Source organism: Rhipicephalus sanguineus, chromosome 1, assembly GCF_013339695.2.
Source record: "Rhipicephalus sanguineus isolate Rsan-2018 chromosome 1, BIME_Rsan_1.4, whole genome shotgun sequence".
Lineage (NCBI taxonomy): Eukaryota > Metazoa > Arthropoda > Arachnida > Ixodida > Ixodidae > Rhipicephalus > Rhipicephalus sanguineus.
This window is the reverse complement of record NC_051176.1, coordinates 218,141,666-218,162,017: the sequence shown is the minus strand read 5'-3', so window position 1 is coordinate 218,162,017 and position 20,352 is coordinate 218,141,666. Positions and strand designations below refer to the sequence as shown.

Below are 20,352 nucleotides of genomic sequence, written 5' to 3'. Positions count from 1 at the left end.
TTAAGTGGGAAGATGCACTGGAACACCTTCCGAAACCTGTTGGTAGATAATATTAGGTCTAACTAACGCTTCAGCACACTGCAGTTTAGGAAGATGTTGTTGAGAGGTAAGAAATGCACTGAATCATATGGGAGTTCACCAAAGATACTTTAATCACACTGCTCAACTGTAGTACCTAACAAAATGAAAGTCACTGGGTGAAAGATAAATGTAGATACTGTGCTGGCACCAACGGTTACTTTGGGAACATTAAGGACGTTGGCTGCGGGATGGTAAATGACTTACCAGAATTTCAACCACAACAGGAACCAGCCTCGCAAATGTTCCAGGAGCAGCATTCATTTTCTCAGTGGCATATCGCACAGCTCGCCTCAAAATTCGCCGAAGAACATACCTGAAAATTGTGTTCCGTTATGAGGAAATGTCTCAAAGCTCAGTATAAACAAATTTCCAGCAAGCTTAATGTGCAATTGCATGAACAAAGCCTCCCAAGAAATTATTAAAATAATAATAAGATCAAAAAATCTAGGGGCTTATGAATAGTATTAGTTCTTGAAACTAAACTGAATATTAATCAAATAGCTCCAGGTGCAAACTGAATCAAACATAGAATACTTCTTTAATAGCTTGTGAATACTGTACAGCTTACTCACCATTAACATGAAACAGTTTTCACATTGTGGTACTTATAAACATTATAAAGTTTCCCTTATTACTCTCCACAATATAATATTTCTTAAAAAAAACAAACTGAGCATTAGGAACTGACCTTTTGAGGGTTCAAAGGGTCAATGACATAAATATACAATGGCGCGGGCAAGTCCCGATTGCCGTGCATTTATAGTGTCGTCTGTATGTTTGAAAAACATGGCAATTTTTCAACTCGTTTTTATAACTATTCTGACTGGTACAAAAGTGACAGCAATCCTGTATGCACATTTTTCTAATCCTGTGATATTATTCTTCCAACCCATATACTTTTTTATTCTTAATGTAAGTGTTCTCCAGATATTTGTAAATAAGCAATGCATCTATACCTATAGAAAATATTACCCTGAAAAAAATTAGGGTGAACTTCTTGCTCAAAATAACTCACTCTGAAGATTTTAAATAATGAAAATCAACCCTGTAGGATGACATTCAGTGAAAAAATTCGACCATTAAAGGGTCAACTAAGCAGACTGTCAATTCAGGCACTGCGAAGTACATGGTCAGGTACTATTACAGAAAATTACAAATGCCCAATTAGTTAATTATTATTTGTTTATACCTCTGTGACGAAATCAGAAATACATGACAGCCTGAATATAATGAAGAACAATAGCAATGTTTTGTTTTAATGGTCGCAGCAGATGGTGCCACTATTGTATAAAGTAAGTTGGACTGAAACTCTTTTATATTCTATCAGATGAAAAGAGACAGGGTTTGCTTCTATAAACAGTGCCTATCAATACCCACTACTGAAGAGCCTATCTAACTAGCCCTTTATTGTAAGTTCTTGTGTTTACCCCAGAAACTGTGGCTCTGTGAGCAACATAGTGTGCTACCCACACCTATATGCACTGTGAATTGGTTGAAACATCACATTTTTGCTTCAAGTTCAATCATGTATGGTCAAAAACGTAGAGTATTCAAAAACTTAGAAAAATATTTGGATTTTCAATAGTGACTGTTCGATTTGAGGCCCTAATCGAACAGCACTAAATTCAGATTTCATAGTTTAGCACACCACCACTAATAATAGTAATAGTGATCCTATAAACATACGATAACAGAGATCCAGCTAGGAAGCAGTTTGCAGTAATGCAGCAACTTTTAAAGGATGGAAAGAACATGGTTGTTAGTATTCCCAGCTCCAGCAATTGCAACCAGCAGAAGAAAGTCAATAACATTAATAATGTCTCAAAACATTACTTTCATCATGGAACACCACAGGAAAAGCATGTTAACCAGTTTGTTACTCCTTCCGCATGCCTGTATTTAATGTATAATTGCTATTCTGTTGCATATGGTGCAATATTTAAGTAGGAACCACTGTATTAATTATCTTCAACAGCAAAGTCACAGCACTTGAGAACTATAGGGACAACCGACACAAAACTGCACCTTCAGTGTGGTTAACAGCATACCTCACTAATAGCACACCTCACTGGTCAATCCACCAAAGTGCATTATTATGAATCAATCAGTGGGGTTCTACCAACTTATGTACTATAGCTTGGCTATGCTAAATGTTCATGAATTCGACTTCCATAGATTATTACTAATAAGACTGTGCACAAATTCTTAGGCTTCACGGTAGGCAGAAGGCATAATCAAGGGCAAAACGCCATGGTATAATCCAAGCTTCAATGACAAGCCTCTATTTGAAAAAGTGCAAACATCACTGACCCACGACCAATGTTGTCTGGTCGTCCACCATCCGAAAGAGCAATCGTCAGAGTGCGCGAATGGTCTGCCAGGACACGATAGGCCATGTCAATACCATCGACGTCATCCTTGCCAACTTTTCCACTGTACGGTCTCACACCTGTAGCCTATGGGCAGTAGCAACAGAAACCACAAAACTGGATCAGAACTTATCCCGCTCAAAATGTCCAACTCGTACAGAGCTCAGAGAAAATGGGAAAAAATTTTCAAATAACGCTGACGTTCCTCCAGAAAACGCTATATTTTAACCCTCCAGTACCCAAACACCATTCCACATCAAAACAAACAGCTTGTTTATCTTCATTTCTTGTCCTAGATATTCATGCACAGAAACAACAAAATGCTATTTCAACAAGACGGTGAGATGGGCTAGTTAATGAACATTCATGTTTAAAGCACAAAGCTTTTAAGCGCACATAAAACGAGGACCATACATCTTGTCAAGTTCTTAAATCTTCGGTCCTCGTTTTATGTGCGCTTAAAAGCTTTGTGCTTTAAACAAAAATGCTATTTTGGTTAAAACTTGGCATATTTATTAATAATTGGTTTAGTGAACTATCCACAATTAAAACTCCCTCCAGCATACCAAGAACACCACTACTGGCTACACATAAAGTTTCCCATTCCAATATTGGAATGTGGCCAGTTTGACTTATATAATGTACCCTTTCAAAACTACATTGTTGTTAATATTCCACTAATAGACCGATCAGTCATTTAGATATATAATAGACATTAAGCGAGTCCCAAGCAGACACTGTCACAGTGCATGATCTCATGACTAGAGACCGAATTTTAGGCAAATGCCTATTTTGTTCCTTACGCTCCTATCGCGCCATTTTGATATATGAGCGTGAATTAGAGGCTAAGGAGGGCTTTTATAGTGTTCTTAGAGCACCTTTTGGTGCTCTAAGAACACTATAAGAACACATTAAGAACACTCTAAGAACACATTTTTGGCGTTCGTGCCTATATGCCTATAAGTGCCTATTTTCAAAATTGGCGCCTGTAAGAAAACAATTTAGCCTCAGTTTTCCCTTCCGGGTGCAGATTGAGCCCGTTATTCATTTTACTTCGCAACAATGACTTTTCGGAACTCTATGGGGTTCAAACTAGTCCTATAGTTTAACCAACTCTCGGAAACAACCGCTAGCAGCAGAGAAATGGGCAGCTTAGGTTTTAGGAATGTAGCAGGTTTAGGTTTTAATTTAGGCGTTGGGGCAGCCGAGATGACCTTGTTCAGAATGTTGCTACAGTTCCTCCATGGAGAGGACCTGGAACTTGGAATAGGTCAAAACTCGCCCACCAAAACTTTTTTTTTTCACCGGCGATGGTGTCGCAGAACCCTTAAGACGGCTTAAGACGGCTTAAGGGGCGGAGCCCCACTTGAGAACCACTGGTGAAAGAAACCCCCACCAACGCGTCCAAAGCTTTTTTTCCCGGCCGCCCCATACTTGCGCTTACATTTTCAATTTCAGAGACATTTTCTGCACCGAAGAAAGGAAAGATTATCACTTGCCGTGGTGCAGTGCAGTGAAGCCAATCCTCTGTATATTAAAAAAAATTATTTTGATTGTATCTTGCGAATAAAGCACCTTTAAATTTTAGTTTTTCATTTGTTTCAAGACACGTAGAATAAAATCAGCGAAGAAAAATTCCCCAATTTTGTATTGTTCTTGGTAAAAAAACTCGAAAGGGAAAGGGTTAAGGTGTTCACCGCCTGGGGAGCAACTGGTTCTACCGTATTTACTCGAATCTAACGCGCACCTTTTTTTCGGTAAAACGAGTCCAAAAATCGCATGCGCGTTAGAATCGAGTACCGAAAAAAAACTCGGTTATCATATTGCCATCGGCATTTCAAAATGGCCGCCTCCTACGTGCGGCGCGCCTCGGCTATTTCTGCCATTGTTTCAGTTCGTACGTGCACTGAGGAGTTTGCCATCCCGTTCTGCGTTCACATCGACGGCATGGAAATGCGGACTCCAAATACTCGACGAGTGCACCACGATGCCGCATTTAAAAGAAAAGTTATTACATGTGCAGAGACGGATGGAAATGGGGCCGCATCGCGGTCGTTCGGAGTTCCCGAAACGTGCGTGCGAGACTGTCGCAAACAGAAGCAGAATATTTTTTACAGCAAAGCTTCACGAAAAGGTTTCAGTGGACCAAAGCAGAGCCGGTTTCCCGAAATCGAAGAGCGTTTACAGCGACAAGGAGTGGTCCGACACCGACGAGGACTGATCCATTACGCGACTCGTATCGCCGCCGTAGTGGTGACAGCTTTAGCGGCAAGGCCCGCTGTTCGACTTTGTTTTATTTTTTGAAACTTTAGTTCTTTAAAAAACCCAAATACTTATTCTACGGAATGTGCGAAGGTTGACTCCTGCAGACTTTTTTTGTTTTTTTCTCTCGCGAAACTTGGGTGCGCGTTACAATCGATGTCTAAATTTTTTTTTTTTTAGTCGCGGAAAACGGGTGCGTGTTACAATCGAGGGCGCGGTAGAATCGAGTAAATACGGTACTTGATTCAACCCGGCCAATAGGAAATATCCCCTCCTTCTGGTGGATGTATGCTCCTGCTCTACCCTCTCAGTCATGCCGAAAAGAAAGGCACAGAGTTGTGTGTTGATTCGACAGTGGACGCTTGACTCACCAGGCTACAAAATAAGCGGGGAGACCGCGTTCTGCAAAGCGTACGTGACAAAGGACAATTGCACACGTCTACGTTCCACTGTTGGTGCCTGTCTGCTTAAACAATAACATTTCTTGTTTTCCTGCCGTAAATAGACATCGCGCACATCTTTCTGTGAAATTATTTGAATTTATGTAAAAATTTATTGTGCCTATATTTACGATATTAGAGGCCTAAAACGTTGTTTTGCCTGCCTATTTTTGGCGCCTAAAACACACTTTTTTAATGCCTAAAAATCCGGCCTCTACTCATGACGAACTGGTGTGGTAACTTCAAGGTGGCAATGACACCAGTCCTTCCTACGATTCTTTTAGATGCGAAGTATCTTAAAGGGGTACTGACACAAAATTTCGCGGCCGAGATAGCCTGCTGGATCGATTCCCGTGTACGTGCGTGTACCATCTGCAAAATATCGGCAGCGAATAAAGCTTGGAATGTATTTTATATGAATTTTGAAGTTCGCGAGCGCGATCCAGCATTATAGGCCGCACCTAGTGCATTGACACCCTCGGAGGTGACCCGAGGTGACCCCCCTACTTCCCCTACGTAACCGTTGCAGCCAGTACAAGTTACGATGACGTCGTAGCCGCCATTTCTGTTTTGACGCGCTTCCCGACGAATCGCTCCTCGCCAGCGGGTCAAACATGAAGTGATTCGCCACGTCGAAAATTCCTTCGATCCCCGCCGCAAGAAAATCGTCGCCATCAGACAACGATGAGCCCGACGACGACAGAACGCGCGGAAATGCGTCACTGTTCTGTGTGCTCACGTGACCGAGCGTTTCACTCGCTAGGTGGTGATAGTTGCACCCGGCGGCTTGCCGTTTTTGGAGCTCTGTCAAACCGAAACTGAGGCTGTGTCGGCAATGAGGTGCTTGTAATTAATTATCTGTCGCGCGCTGCAGCAAACGATGTGCCGTGTTATGACTAACAGGCCCCCAGCAACACATTGCAGCAAAAAAACGCGGGGCGAAAATTTTTGTGTCAGGACTCCTTTAAGGCGGAGCTCAATCCGGTGGTGGTGGTGTGCGGCGTGACCACCCTTACTGCGCATGCGCATACCCTCTCCACACACCTCTCCACTCACCCTCTCCCCTTCCCCTCTCCACTTTCCCTCTCCCATACCCCTTTCCACTCTTCCTCTGAAACGCGGGCTAGACATGCCGAAATTCTCTCCTGCGCAACGGCGCGATGAGCTCGAGTGCATGCGTGTCCCCTCCCCTTCTCCCTCCTCTCCTACGCTGCCCCCCTCTCGCCCGCCTGTCGACCGCGTTCCCCGCTCACCCTGTGAGAATTAACGGCCAGGCTAGATGGAAGATACGACGCGCGTAGCGTCCCTCTTCGCGTTCCACGACGCGAGGTCGGTAGCATGCCCAACGAACGCCAACGGAACACGATCGTGCGAGTGCTCCGGCTTCGCATCGCCTCATGGTCCCCTTTAGCGGGAGATGGTGTAATTTTTTTTCTGGCTCAACAAGCCTGATCTCAATGTAAGAGTGGTTTTCAGAAGAGTGATTTACAAATACGGCTCAAACTAAGTTTTTTTAAAGTCTATTTAAGTTGTTTCAGCAATAATTGTATCAGGAAATGTGTAACAAAAAAAAGTGCTTCAATAATATAGGCTATTTTGTCAGATAATTATACAAAAAAATATACAAGCTGGGCCCATCTTTCATGTAGAAATGATGAAATACAATACGAAACTCAAGAGAACCACAACGCTTCTTGACATCAAGAAAAATTTTATAATTTTAAGTGTCTGTGCCAACCACAATTTCAATCATTGTCAACAATCATCTAAAAAAAAAGTAAAATGAATGCTCCCCATATAGTAAAAACAAGGAATTTTCAGAAAAACATAATACATATATTAGTGAATAAGTCCTAGTGGCAAGCATTAATGCTACTCTTACCTTCTGAATGGCCTCGAAGATTGGCACAAAGATGTCAGTGTCATAGTTTGAAGGCTTGTCCTGAATAACAGACACCAATCGTTCAAATCCCATACCAGTGTCCACATGCTGTTTGGGCAGCAGTCTTAGTGTACCATCTGTTTCCCTGGAACAGCACGGCAGGCAACAAGGAAGCAGCTCTTTAGTGCACTAGCAAGCCACATGCTGAAAAGAAACACCTTTGTAAAGCTTTTTTTGTTTTTGAATTTTCCAGCAGATATAGCCACTCAGAAAACTTTTTCTCCACATGACTGAAGTTGGCAGTTCAGAAAATTTTACTACTACAGTAGACTCCTGTTAAACGAAAGCTGAAGGGACCAGGAAAATATGTTTCATTTAACAGGAGTTTCGTTTACTGAGAGATGAAAAGGGGTGCAGAATTCAAGCACAAAACCAATCATCTTAGAGGCAGTTGTTCCATTTAAGCAGCAGTTTCATTTAAGAGATTTTCGTTTATTGAGAGTCTACTGTATTTTACTACTAAAATTATTACTGTAAAAAATGTAACACGTGGCACTCAAACTGTCTCCCCTATGATAATGCCATCAAGACAACACAGGTATTCTGTAAATAAATAAATAAATTAATTAATAAAATAAATAAATAAATAAATAAAGTAACCTCCCTTCAACAGCAGAGAAAGTGGCAAATATTTTATGTCAGTGCACAAGTATCATGAAGCTCCAAAGAAAAATTATTTCTTGATATAGGTCTAGATAACTTGAACCTAATGTGGTACTAGAAAGAAATCAAGGGGAATTTTTTTAAGGGCTCGTTTTTCTTTGCTAGACACAATATTAATGAGCCCTAACAGACAAGAAAGCCAAGGAAAGAATAGAGGATGTTATTTGTAGCAATTATGATGTAAATGTGAAGAAAGTAAAGTGGACGAAAAGGTAACTTGCCGCCGGCAGGGACCGAACCTTTGACCTTCGAATAACGCGTCCGATGCTCTACTACTGGGCTACGGCAGCGGACATCCTCCCGTCCACTTTATGGCGTATACATGTGTATTTAGACCTAGGAATGTCAGTCAGCACCGCTAGTAGCCATGACGGCGAGTGTGGAACACACTTTTTTCTTACTGCTGGCGTCACGAAGCACGTGACATGCTTCATGATGCCAGCAGGCAGAAACACTGTTTAATTGCTGAATGTTGCATATCATTCCCAAGATTAAATACGCATTCAGCTATTCTGCAACCAAGTTCCATCACCTTATTTAAAAAAATTGCTACCTGACAAATCGGCCCAACACAACACTCACAATAATTTTATATTTGAGTACATCAATGTACATTCGCCAACTGTTTACTCATATGCTAAAAAATCGAACACGCTCGGTGGTGCTAACATAACGCATAATAACGACCGATAGCTTGGACACCTGAAAGCACACCATTCGATTTTTTGGACTCCAGCTGCCTGATCAGATGCAACATCAAATTTCACGATGAGCTGACTGAGCGACGTTTAATTTTTCAAGGCTGCCAGCACTAAAAGATGCGCTGACTATGGCTGGACAGCTGGGGTTTATATTTATGCAGCAGCAACAGTTTGTTCTTAAAGCAATTGTCAATATCGAGGCCTATGCTTTTTTTGGATGCAGGTAATGTTGGCATGATTTGAATTTAGCCAGTCCAATATCCACTGACTATCTACCATGACTAAACCGCAGGCCAAGCCAAGCTGCTAAGCTTGGAAGTCTGTGCTTGGCATTTGCATTATCAGTTGTTTCTCGAGCTAGGCCTCACTGACTGCCACGTTGTAAATCTCGCTCTTGTAGTGTTTATTGCTTGGTCTAAAGATTCAGTGAAATTTCCCACCCCATTGTAGGTGACATGAGCTTGGCAATGTCACAACATGCTCGCATATGTTTGTAAAGAGGTCAGTGGCAGGCACGTGTTTCACATCGTGGACCTGACTTCCACCAGCAGTAAAGCTGTGTGAAGTCGCCCTACAAATAAATAATAGCTTAGAATATTACATGCATTGTAATAAGGTGTGTGCAGATATTTGATTAAAAAATCAGGTAGCACTTAAAAAAACTGAACGAGAAGTAAACTTGCAAAAAAAAGTGAGCACCAGTGATGTGGGCAGTAAATATGCTACATTAGAGCTCTTCACCTGTTGTACTGGATGAACACTAAGTTCCAGATTTCCAGGACATCAGGAACATCAGCATTCACGAGATGGGCAACGTTGCGACCGCCAATACGGTCATAGTGAATTTCAGAGCACGGGCCACAAGGACCAGTTTCTCCCATTTCCCAGAAGTTATCTTTCATGCTCCCAGGCAAAATACGATCCTCTGGAACACTAAGACAAAAAATAAAAAGTAGAGAAGTATATAAACATTGACAAATTGAAAGAGAAGCCAAGGATGCAGCTTTTACGGTGAAAAAGAGCACAGACATAGAACTCCATGTCAGAGACAACCCAATGTAAATGTAATAAATAACCACATGGAATGTATTGTCAGCATATTTTTAGCATGCCCCAATACAATGCTTTTATTATGGCAAAAACAGAAACTGTTTTATTAGAATCCTAGTATTACAGACCAAATAGATATTGAAGGGGCCCAGCAAAACACTCCATAATGCTAGTTTGTAGGCTTGTGCGAATAGTAAATTTTAGGTTCGAAGCGAATTCGAAGCGAATAGTGATTTTGGTCGAATAATTTCGAATCGAATTCGAATAGTATATATCACATATTATAAAGAAAAACGAGCATATTTGTCATGACCCAACCAACCTGAACGATTTTTTTTTTTATTGTAACAAGGCATGTGCAAATGTCATTCTTTTTGGTTCAAAGGAAGTGGAAGCAACTTTGAATAGTAGCAGGATTTGTCTTTCGGTAGAATGCAAGTGATAACCTGTAAAATATGTTATGTTTTAAAATTTACTATACTTGGAGCATATAAGCCAGTATAACAAGTGTTTAAACTTAAAAAATTATGAATCAATGTGAGGGTAATATGTTCATTTAACCTTGAAGTGGGGCTTCGCGGCAGTGCTGATTTTTCCTGGAAAGGTGTGTTCATCGTATAGCATCTCTTCACTGCAGTGAAACCACTTTTACAGGTGATTACAAACGGACAGTGCATATTTTCCCTGTAAAGGTGTATTCACGGTATAGCACCCCTCCACTGCAGCGAAACCACCTTTACAGGGGGGGTTACAAGCGGACTAATACACACCTATTCGTTCATTTCGAATACTTCGAAATTTTCAATAATTTAAATTCGAATCGAAGCGAATTCGAATACTGTATTATTCGTTCGAATATTCGAAGTGCTCGAATATTCGCACAAGCCTACTAGTTTGACATTTACTGCACGTTCCACTATGACCAGGGCATACATCTTGCAGTTTGTTGTTATAGTCAGCATGCACACAATGCTCAAGCTAACAGCAGAAGGCTAAATGTTGCCCTGGCTCTGCCATGGAGTCAGTTCTGCGTAGCACTGACATTCTATCAGCTGCATTGTTTTTGCAGCCAAACACAATCCACCTTTCTGGAGACTCTTCAAAAAGTGGATGTGCTGTCAATAAGACAGCGTTACAATGGAAATTACACAGAGACAGTACTTTTTTCAAGTTGTTTGCAAAAAATACAATGCTTGGCAAATTGAATTAAAGGGACACTAAAGGCAAATATAAAGTCGACGTTGATTGTTGAAAAAGCGATCCAGAAACCTCATAGTGCTACTTTTATGCCAAGGAAGTGCTTATTTTGAAATAAAATCCCGTTTTAGTGGTCCGCATCGTGTTAGCGCACTTCAAATCACCCGCCCCAAATCAGACTTTCATATGTCACTGCTGCCGTGCCCAACGTTGCCCGCCTTTACTGCGCAGCCGCCGACACTAGTAGCAGCGTTACAGTGCAGCAGTGCGGGACGAGCAGAGCGAAAGTAGCGGGACCCACAGCAGCACTGGCGTTGTGCACCATTTGGGCATCCGGCAATATCACATGCATGCGGCATTTTGTCGAACTTTCTCTCAGAGAGACTTTCACGACCGCGCAAAACACACGCGGCAGTACGCGATCCTGAAACTACCACTTAGACGCGATTAGACGCGACCGCGTGAGCGAAGCAGGGCGCCGGGCGAAGCGCAGTTCGGCGAAAACGGAACCTTTGAACCACGCGCGCCGTTCCCCATGGCAACGCCATGGAGGTTCTTTTTTCTATGAATCAAACGGAAACGAACAAACAGCATTTTATTACGTCTTTTGATGCATGGAAGGTTCTTTTTTTATTGCTGCTAGTTTGATTACTAGTGATTTATTGTAGGCAGACTTTCATACATCGTCGGGATCACTTCAAAAATGTCCCACTCATGGCGCTCATAATGTGATACGTTTAGCTTAATTTCTTGGTAAGTAGGGCACTGCTGTTGATAATATTGCCGTTTTAGAAGTTGTCATACATTGTTATTTGCCTTTAGTGTCCCTTTAAAGATTTGTTTGCACTGAATAAGAACCTGCACTATTAAACTGAGTATGCCTCTGTCTCTCTCTTTGTCCACATGCCTCTCTGCATTGGTGCATAAAAAATATTGGTCTTGTTTGCAACCACAATGCAGCTGCCATGGCAATAAACGTATCTGCAATTCTCTGTCCTCGACCCCATCTTACTAACAACAGGAGCTCTTGTCTACATTTCTGCATCAATCTGCACGTCATGCTTACAATTTCTAATGCTGCAACTAGTTATTTTGAAGTGCACTCACATCACATTGCACAAAATTCAAAATTTTAGCTTTGTTCATGATTTGCTTCATAGAAAAATGTTAGAACCACTATTGCACTTTTTTTACATTGCGTTAAATTCCAGTGTTCTACATCCCGAAACAACTGACAGGCAATAAGATATACCATAGTGTGTAGGGGGGAAGTGGGGGCTACAATATAATTTTTGGCACAATGCTCGACTGCTTTCTACCTTCTGCCCCTATTGTAATGTAGCCACTACAACGCATATTAACACAGTCGAGCAGCCTGCAGGATTTTCTAGTATATTTTTTTTCACAGGGCAAGGACTTACCCAAGCTTCTTCCAGATTTCTTTGCACTCCAAGTCTGGCTTCAGACCAGCAGCTTCATTGCCACCAAAGTAGGTGACATAAAGGCGATCTGGCTGTAGCTTGAACACCTCTGTGAGCAACTCCCATGCCCATGCACATATTTCCTTCTACAAAGGAAATTCAGGAAAGTGATAATGAACTTACTAGCAATCTTTGGCTAGAGATGGCGAAACAGCACAAAGAAATGGACCAAATGCAAACAGAACATACTGAGCTAAGCAGGCGAGAGCATTACTGAATCTAAATCCCTGCCATGCAGGACAAGACTTACCTTGAAGAAGTCACCGAATGACCAATTGCCAAGCATCTCGAAGAATGTATGATGGTAGACATCCTTTCCCACATCATCCAAGTCATTGTGCTTTCCACCAGCACGGATGCACTTCTGTGTGTCCACAACCCGTTTATACCTGCCTGCTTCACTGTTGGGGTCAACTGTTCCCAAAAAGATAGGCTTGAACTGTGCAACGAAATGAAACAGAAAATAAAAGAGGCTCAGAAGGTCTTCAACAGTGAAAAAAAAACTTGAAACTGAACCTATAGCTCATTCCACCAGAAGCAAACTGCACAAAAGTAATTTCTTAGCACAAAAACACAGCGCTATGTTTTCGTGTTCGATCTTTTCTCTGTCTGTGTGTGGTTGCACTGCCGGTTCATCATAATATACAAAAACCTATTTCTGAATGCACAGCTGCCTGGTAACCATTATGCAAGCACTAGATCAGCAAAATCTTGTCATAATGATCCTATATGTAGTGAGGAATGTATTTATACTGTACCATCAGAACTGTGTGGACATAATCAGTGTTAAATACATTGCCTCACATTTGATAAATTGTGCTGTCGAGCCTTTGTTTTTACCACCGAAACATGCATGCCCTAATTTGAACAAGCACAGTCAGCAATGACTATGACTCACATTCAGCAACACAAACTACACCTTGGTCTCAACCAAGCCTCTTCTGCCTTTGAAGCACAAATTAAACAACCATGCATACAAGCAGTAAATCTGTAAACTGGACAGTACTTGTTCTTACAAAGCCACTCCTTTTAAACTAATCCAAAAAAGCATGACTTCACAAAATAATAGGCTGTGCATGAAAACTTTCCTCACGTCATCAAAACGATGTTGCACAAATTTTTAGAACTCAAGTTTCCTAAATTTGTTCATAATTAAAACCTTCATATACAGCCCCATTTAAGTGGTTATTAAAAATTCAGGAGTCTGGCACAGAAGTGTAAGGATATAAATTCCTACTAAAAACTTTAGTGATAATGGGGGCATCTTTCTTTACTTTTTGTTTTGCAATATTTCCACATTTAATGTATAACAATAAATCGTTTGCTACAAGTAAGGTTGAATATGTAAGAAATGTTCAAATATATCAAAATACCAGATACACTGAAAATATTCCCATAAAGTACACAGCAATTCATGAACTGGTTGTCATAAAGTGCATTCAGAGAAATTCATACAGGTTAAATATGCAGTTACACCAATAATTTTAAGTTGAACAAATGCAGGTCAAATGAAACCATTTAAGATGTTCCTGAAATGCACATACTGAAAGCAACAAATTATATAATAAATGCAAAATAAGTGCTTTCTCAAAGTGACTTATGATCTTTCATTACTGCCCAAACAGTGCTCCTTCTTGATGGCTGTACCTGACTTTTAAGAAATACCAGTTACAAAATGTACTGCATTATAACAAATTGCAGTTTATCTGTTGGCCTTACAAATGGAAGTGATGAATTGTTTAAAAGAGTTTTCAAATAAATGTAAAAATTTTAGGATCACCAAACTTTTACACAAAGTAATTTGAGATGTTGTTAAAAAGTACTGAAAGTGACAAATGATGTGTGCAAAATATGTGCTTTCCAAATTGAATTATTTCTCAATGTTATTCCACAATGAAAATTTTCATTAGCTTTTGCTGTACATTGAAATTAGCCAGTATAAACCTATATATGCAACCAGGCAGTAATTCCTTAATGTAAGCATCAATAATTATACAAAAGGCACTTCTGCCAATGTCATCTTGTTCTGATGCACTTATACGACAGCCAGTCCAGGAAATGCCTCCAACCACTCTCGTGATTAACATCTTCCGAATGAAATAAGTCAAAGTGTGATTGTCTTGCCAGAGCCCCAGAATGTCCAGACGTGTTTACCACATCTAATAATTAATCAATAAAATCAAGCATACTGTGCTGGTGCAATAAAAGGTAACACTGCAAGGCCAGATGCTCTGACTGCGAACACGAGACTCCCACAACAGTGGCGGAACAGTCATTCGACTTTTCGGGAAGATCTTAGTGCAGGCAAGATGATTTTGTGCGCCAATAAGCACCTTTGGTGCATTGTGAAATGTACGTCTATACACCACATGGTCTTAATATTAACTTAAATAGTAAACAAGGATAGCAGAGCCAGCTTTATGAGCATAAATGTGGCTCTTCAGATAAAAACTGCTAGGCTAGCTTTAATTAGAACTAACAGACAAGTCTGTTAGTTCTAATTGATGTTCTGCCTAGCAAAGAAAAATGAACCCTTAAAAAATTCCCTTCTATAGTCTAGCTTTATTCATTTTAATAGAATGCCTTTCATGGTGCAGTGCGTACATCACGGTATAAGGCCACTTCTACAATTCAGGCTTGCAATAAATGCTTGTGCTTTTGCCACACCTTAAGCTAGCAATAAAAAAAAAAAGGAGGATTGCGGAACAATGAGTTACAGTGAACAAGTACAAAGATTTCTCGTCATGAGCAGTCTATAACAGTGCACTGTTTAAAGGGACACTAAAGTGAAACAACGAATCGGTTTAGATTGATAAATTGTACTCTGAGAACACTAATGCTGTTCATTTCACCATCATAGGTTTTTATTAGAGGAAAAAATCAAGGTCCAGTTTCATCTTCAAATTTCTCGCCAAAACCTCCACGCATGAAGTCATGGATTTCAAAGCGTATTCATGTCTCGCTAACATTTGCTCGATGAAACTTCCTGAAACTTGTATGTTAAATGTATGGCCCCCTCAGAGGACAATGTACATAATTTTTGCCAATTAGGAACCACATAGGACCTAGTAGACGCCGTCAAAATCTACAACGTCGTGGCGTATGGCGAGGGAATTTCAAGGTGGCGTCGCCACCCGCATTTTCTTTTTGCACATTTTCTCGCTTATGAAGCGTCTTCTTGCGGAAAGCGCACCGATTTCGGCTTTGTAAAAGAGTAATTTACTAATACGAGAAAGATCACCTTTCTCTTTAGGGGGTATTCGACGGGGGAGAAATGCTCGGGGGAAAGGGGGGGATTGCGGATCACATGACCGCAATGTCACGGATTAGCGAGTGGGCGCGACCCCCCCCGCGCCTCCTCGGGGAAGATGGGGACCTTTTCCCCGAAAGGACAAACAATCCCCCGGCGGTGGGGGATACAGCGAAATTTCGGGCTCTTGTTTGGCCACATTGTTGCACTTGCTCCTACAGAGAGCGGCAGCGGGTGTACAGTCTGCAGCTCGTCGTCAGCAGCTCGTCAAACGGGTGGTGCAAGCCACCAGAGTAGTCTAGTAACACTGGTCTCCCCCTCCGTTCGCCTCGTCCGTGTGAGTGGGGGGCATTTGTGGGGAATTCTCCTCGCGAGCTGACGTCACTAGGCTCCGCCTTTATCCCCCGAGCATTTCTCCCCCGTAACCCTTTAGTGTCCCTTTAAATTACAACCATGAGAACCGCTCTTCGGCCGGTGCAGGGAAGGAAGGTCCTCAGTAATAGCAAACAAGCCAGCGGTTGCTAATCTGCCTGTCCTTCCTGTTTTTTTGTTTTTTTTACGTGCAAGCGTGCATGCCCCATCTGTGAAATTAGTGAGATTGTTTGAAGCCACGAGAGAACAATTTATACCAAATATGAGGGATTGACCATGATGCAGGTGCTTCTACCATCTTACACGCAAATGTGGATGCCCTATCTGTGAAATCTAGTATTCTAGTTGGGCCATGGCAGAGGCACACTGGGTTGACATCCCCTGGCAGTTGCTATGGGCTCTGTAAGCACCTTGGATATACTGGTTTCGTCTGGCATAGAGAGGCTGAGCGCCAAGAGAGTAGGACAAAGCGGCAACGTAAGTGGAGGCCTGCAAAAGGCAAGTCTGCCGACCCCAAAGTTGTCGCAGGGCATGAGCTGAACAAGATGGGCTAAAGGCACAGGCCAGGCGTGCCCAGGAGACTTGAAGAACGTGCTAGGCCAAAGAACCGCAACACTTTCACACGACCAAATAATTTCTAAAATATTCTACGCACAATGCACAAAAAGGCAACAGCAACCATACATTTGAGCATAAGCCACGTTCACAAAACGAAAGGTCACTATCACTTTTTCCTTCTCCTCCTAACCAGAATTTCAATGCACTACAAGGTACCGCTAAAGTGGCACCGTCAAAACCTATGCTAAACAATGTACAACTGGACATAATCTGAACCTCGAAACTGCTGTTTCATCCAACAACATCCTTAAGCAATATATTGCTGAAGGACATGTTGCTGGGCATGTTAGTGCTCACTTTAATAGCACAATGGCAGAACCACAGAGAAAACCAACCTGTGACTGCATCTGTAGTTGTCCCTCAATCTACAAGGCTGTGCCTTTGCACTACAATATGGCTTGTTGAGAAAAGCAAAGCTTCCCATCACAGCAGTACAAGGTCAAGCCCAGAAGAAGTATAAAAAACAAGAACAGGAGATGTGGGACATATGACATTGTCTATATCTGTGGCTATGACTGTTTTGTTCACCTCCGTGAAGATGATAGTGCACTTCTGGTTTTGGTATCTGTCTAGCAAACTTGGTTCAAATTTTCGCTGAAATGCTACTTTGGAGCAGGACAGCACAAAGAAGCTCTCTCAGAACAATTTGGCACAAGTGGTACAGCTGTTGCACCACTGCCATCGGAGTGAAAACTGTACATAGCAAAGTACCTTAAAAAGGCCCTGCAATACTTTTTCAGCGTGGTCAGAAAACACTGCCAATCGGTAGTCGAGGTTCCTGAGAACATGCGAGCCAAACATTATAGCACAGCACACGGCCTGGAATTTACAATTAATTCTCAAAGTCAGCTAGAAATTGCTCCCTCTTCTCTCTACAAATGATGCCATATATCCAAATCACTGAGCCACATACGTAAGTACACGACCATTGGCTGGTTCCAGCATCATGACCTCCACAGTAACCGTGGCCGCTGCAAGATGCTGCCACGTGCCCACGTGCGCGCTCGCAATCACACTGAAAGTAAGCTGCGCGCTCAATGAAAAAATGAAAAGAAACTGCTGGAGTTCATTACGTGCGCTGACAAAGGGACACATCTTCTTGCCCCCTTATCATCCCCCTCCCTGCATAGCTTTCAGTGTTCTCGCTGGTACGAAAGGAGAGGGAAAGCGCTTGAAGCATGCGGCAAATCCCTGTATCTCCGCTCGTACTTGACAGATTCTAAAAATTTTTGCACAAGTCGATTTGTGAGGCAATAAGCTTTTCAAATGAAACCATTCAATGATTGCTTAAAAGTGTTGCAGTGCCCCTTTAAATATTTGCCGTACATATGTTAATATATCTGATGAACAATGGGAACTTGCAGGGCACAGAACTGAAATCTGTGCTTAACAATAAAATGCTGCAGTGCGAAAGCTCCAGTAATGAGATGCTGTAGTAGAAGCTGAAAACAAAAACGACTTGAACCGCTTTTATGACTCTTCTTTGCTATTTTAACACAGAACACCTCTAGCTGAGGGCCATGTTCCATTCTGTTCATTTCGAGAATAGCAATGCTCAACCAGAATATGCTATGCTAGTCTTGGTGACAATGAAGGTCAAGGTTTTTTTTAAGACTCCCAAATATGCTAAAATAGCATAAATTCAACAAAAAATTGGGTGTGCTTGCCTCCAAGATGGTCAATGTACACATACACAGAAAAACAAAAGTCAAAGTGCATGTTGGAAAACTTACAAACCAAACAGACTATTTCTAACAGCCCAATAAAAAGACAGCTTGAAGTTTTCAGCATTGCAAAAGTAGTCTGTTACGTTTGTGTTCTGAATGCCATATAATGTGCATATCTAAACCTCCGTTTCACATTAAAGAAATTGCACCAACCTGATTCATTCCAGCATTAGTGAAAAGAAGTGTAGGGTCATCATGAGGAATCACTGACGATGATTTAACATACACATGGTCATACTTCTGGACAAAAAAGTCCATAAACTTTTGACGTATCTCAGCTGCTGAGGTCATCGTGACAGTTCTGTAAAAAAACAAGAAAAATTAGAACACATTTTTTCCAGCATTCATATTACTAGGTCATTTTTCATCATTCGCAGGTGCAATAACATGTTAATTTTCTTCACGCGTGCACACAAACACACAATCAAAGCAATATCAATAAAAATGACCACCAGGTATTAAATATTAAACCATCGCCACCCACAAGTTAACTAAAGTCTGGCCCGGTCATTCAATAGGCCAATTCGTGCCGTGCAAGAAGGAGGGAGAGACAACTTTATTAAAACAAGGCTCCTTGGTTGCTGGTTCGTGTGCGTGGAGCCCCTCTTCGAGCAAATGCGTTTGCACTTGTGTGTATGTTTACATACATACACCTTTCATAAATGGAAGCAGGTACGGTTATGGCGATTCCTAATAAAATGTGTTGCGCAATGTTTCACAAAGGGTCTTTCATACAGTACTATGCCCTTCGTACTGTATGTTAACATAAGCGCCGATAGCGCGGGCCTTAGGATTGTAGTGGCCACGCCGGGCAACAACGCGCCAGAAATACGTTCCACTTCTATGTAATGTCACTTAAAATATGTGATGTCAGGCAAAGTGTTTCCTATACTCAACTGATATGAGCTGAAATTGTGGCCATAAAGTACGAAATTTGTCTGACATTGCGGCCCATATGTATGGAGACAACCAAATCGCAATGCGAAACCGTACTAGGTAGCGAAACCACAGCGCAAAAAAAATGTTATTTGAGAATGCATAAGAAATGGCATGCAAGCTCTATTGTTGATATTATTACGCATTTTAGTGCTGCAAACCGATGACATTTTAGCAGTAAACAGCAGAAATCAAATGATTTCAATGAAACACGTGGTTGCGAGCGCGGTACACCTTTGGCAACTGCATTCATTAACAGCTTACAAGTCAGATTCGCAAGCTTGCAATTTGACAAACACAACATGTCGTAAGGAACTGATCGCTGACAGCGCAACCAAGTCTCGTGCCACTTTCGCATATGCCAGCTTGGCAGACACGCCGGCACGATGGCATGATAGCACACCGGGACCGGTTCTAATGTGAACTTCAAGGTAACCCAATTTAAAACTACCGGACATGCATAACTTCACAACAAATCTCCGAGAACGCCGATTCGCACCTATCCAGTCATTACAAGAAGTACAAATATAAGTCATTCAGCCGCGCTAAAATAATTGTATCGAATATATCCTCTTCTTCAGAACGTTTACAAAGAAATCGCTGCTCGCGTGCCACTTCTGGGCGCGAACAAGTCGCTTTTTGAAATGAATAGCAAAATGTTTACCATGAATTTGACTTCCCGTCTTTCAATGGTCATAGAACTAAGATAACTTCTAGTTTAATTTCATGGACATGCGTGTTCGATCACGAAACATCCCATACGCTCTGCAGGCTGGACGAAAAAAAAAATCACCAGAAGGCGATCAATGACGCGGCGATCTCACGAAACGCTAAAAGGAGAGACAAATCTCGTTGGAGATCATACCTTTCACGACTGCGGTCAGGATTCTCAGTAAAACACGCAACACGTGCCTATGACAGCAGCTGCACAACTTCAGCAGCTTGAGTGGCTTGAGTTACAGCCGGAGGCAGTGCTGCTGATGATGCAACCGAGAAGAGTGAGCGAGCGAGCCGCAACATTTAAACGTGGCCTCCGAGACAAAACCGAGATACGGAGTAAATCTTGGGGTCTATACAAGACAGAGCTAGGCTATCACCGTTGTGTGGCGCCAAAACAAATTAGATCTGAAGCTGATGTCATAATGGTGCAATAGGTGCAATCCATCACGAATGTACCTAAATATAAACATAGACCATAAAGGTTGCAAAGACTAAGCGGTTGAGCCCGTCGATATTTTTATTTACCTTGTTTCAAACGTTGTG

The 20,352-nt window shown here is 41.7% G+C and overlaps 1 protein-coding gene across 1 annotated transcript in view; it reads right to left on the bottom strand.

Moving 5' to 3' along the window:
• Positions 1 to 20,102, bottom strand: part of LOC119372053 (alanine--tRNA ligase, cytoplasmic) — a 56,440-nt gene extending 36,338 nt beyond the window's left edge. Inside the window, exons 1-8 of the mRNA XM_037642509.2 lie at positions 19,955 to 20,102; positions 18,307 to 18,454; positions 12,437 to 12,625; positions 12,127 to 12,272; positions 9,200 to 9,391; positions 7,035 to 7,179; positions 2,392 to 2,537; positions 286 to 394 (exon numbers count right to left, since the gene is read on the bottom strand). Of these exons, the coding sequence (XP_037498437.1) occupies positions 286 to 394; positions 2,392 to 2,537; positions 7,035 to 7,179; positions 9,200 to 9,391; positions 12,127 to 12,272; positions 12,437 to 12,625; positions 18,307 to 18,444 (1,065 nt within the window). The 5' untranslated portion in view covers positions 18,445 to 18,454; positions 19,955 to 20,102. The remainder of the gene's footprint in view (positions 1 to 285; positions 395 to 2,391; positions 2,538 to 7,034; positions 7,180 to 9,199; positions 9,392 to 12,126; positions 12,273 to 12,436; positions 12,626 to 18,306; positions 18,455 to 19,954) is intronic.
• Between the last annotated feature and the right edge of the window lie 250 nt (positions 20,103 to 20,352).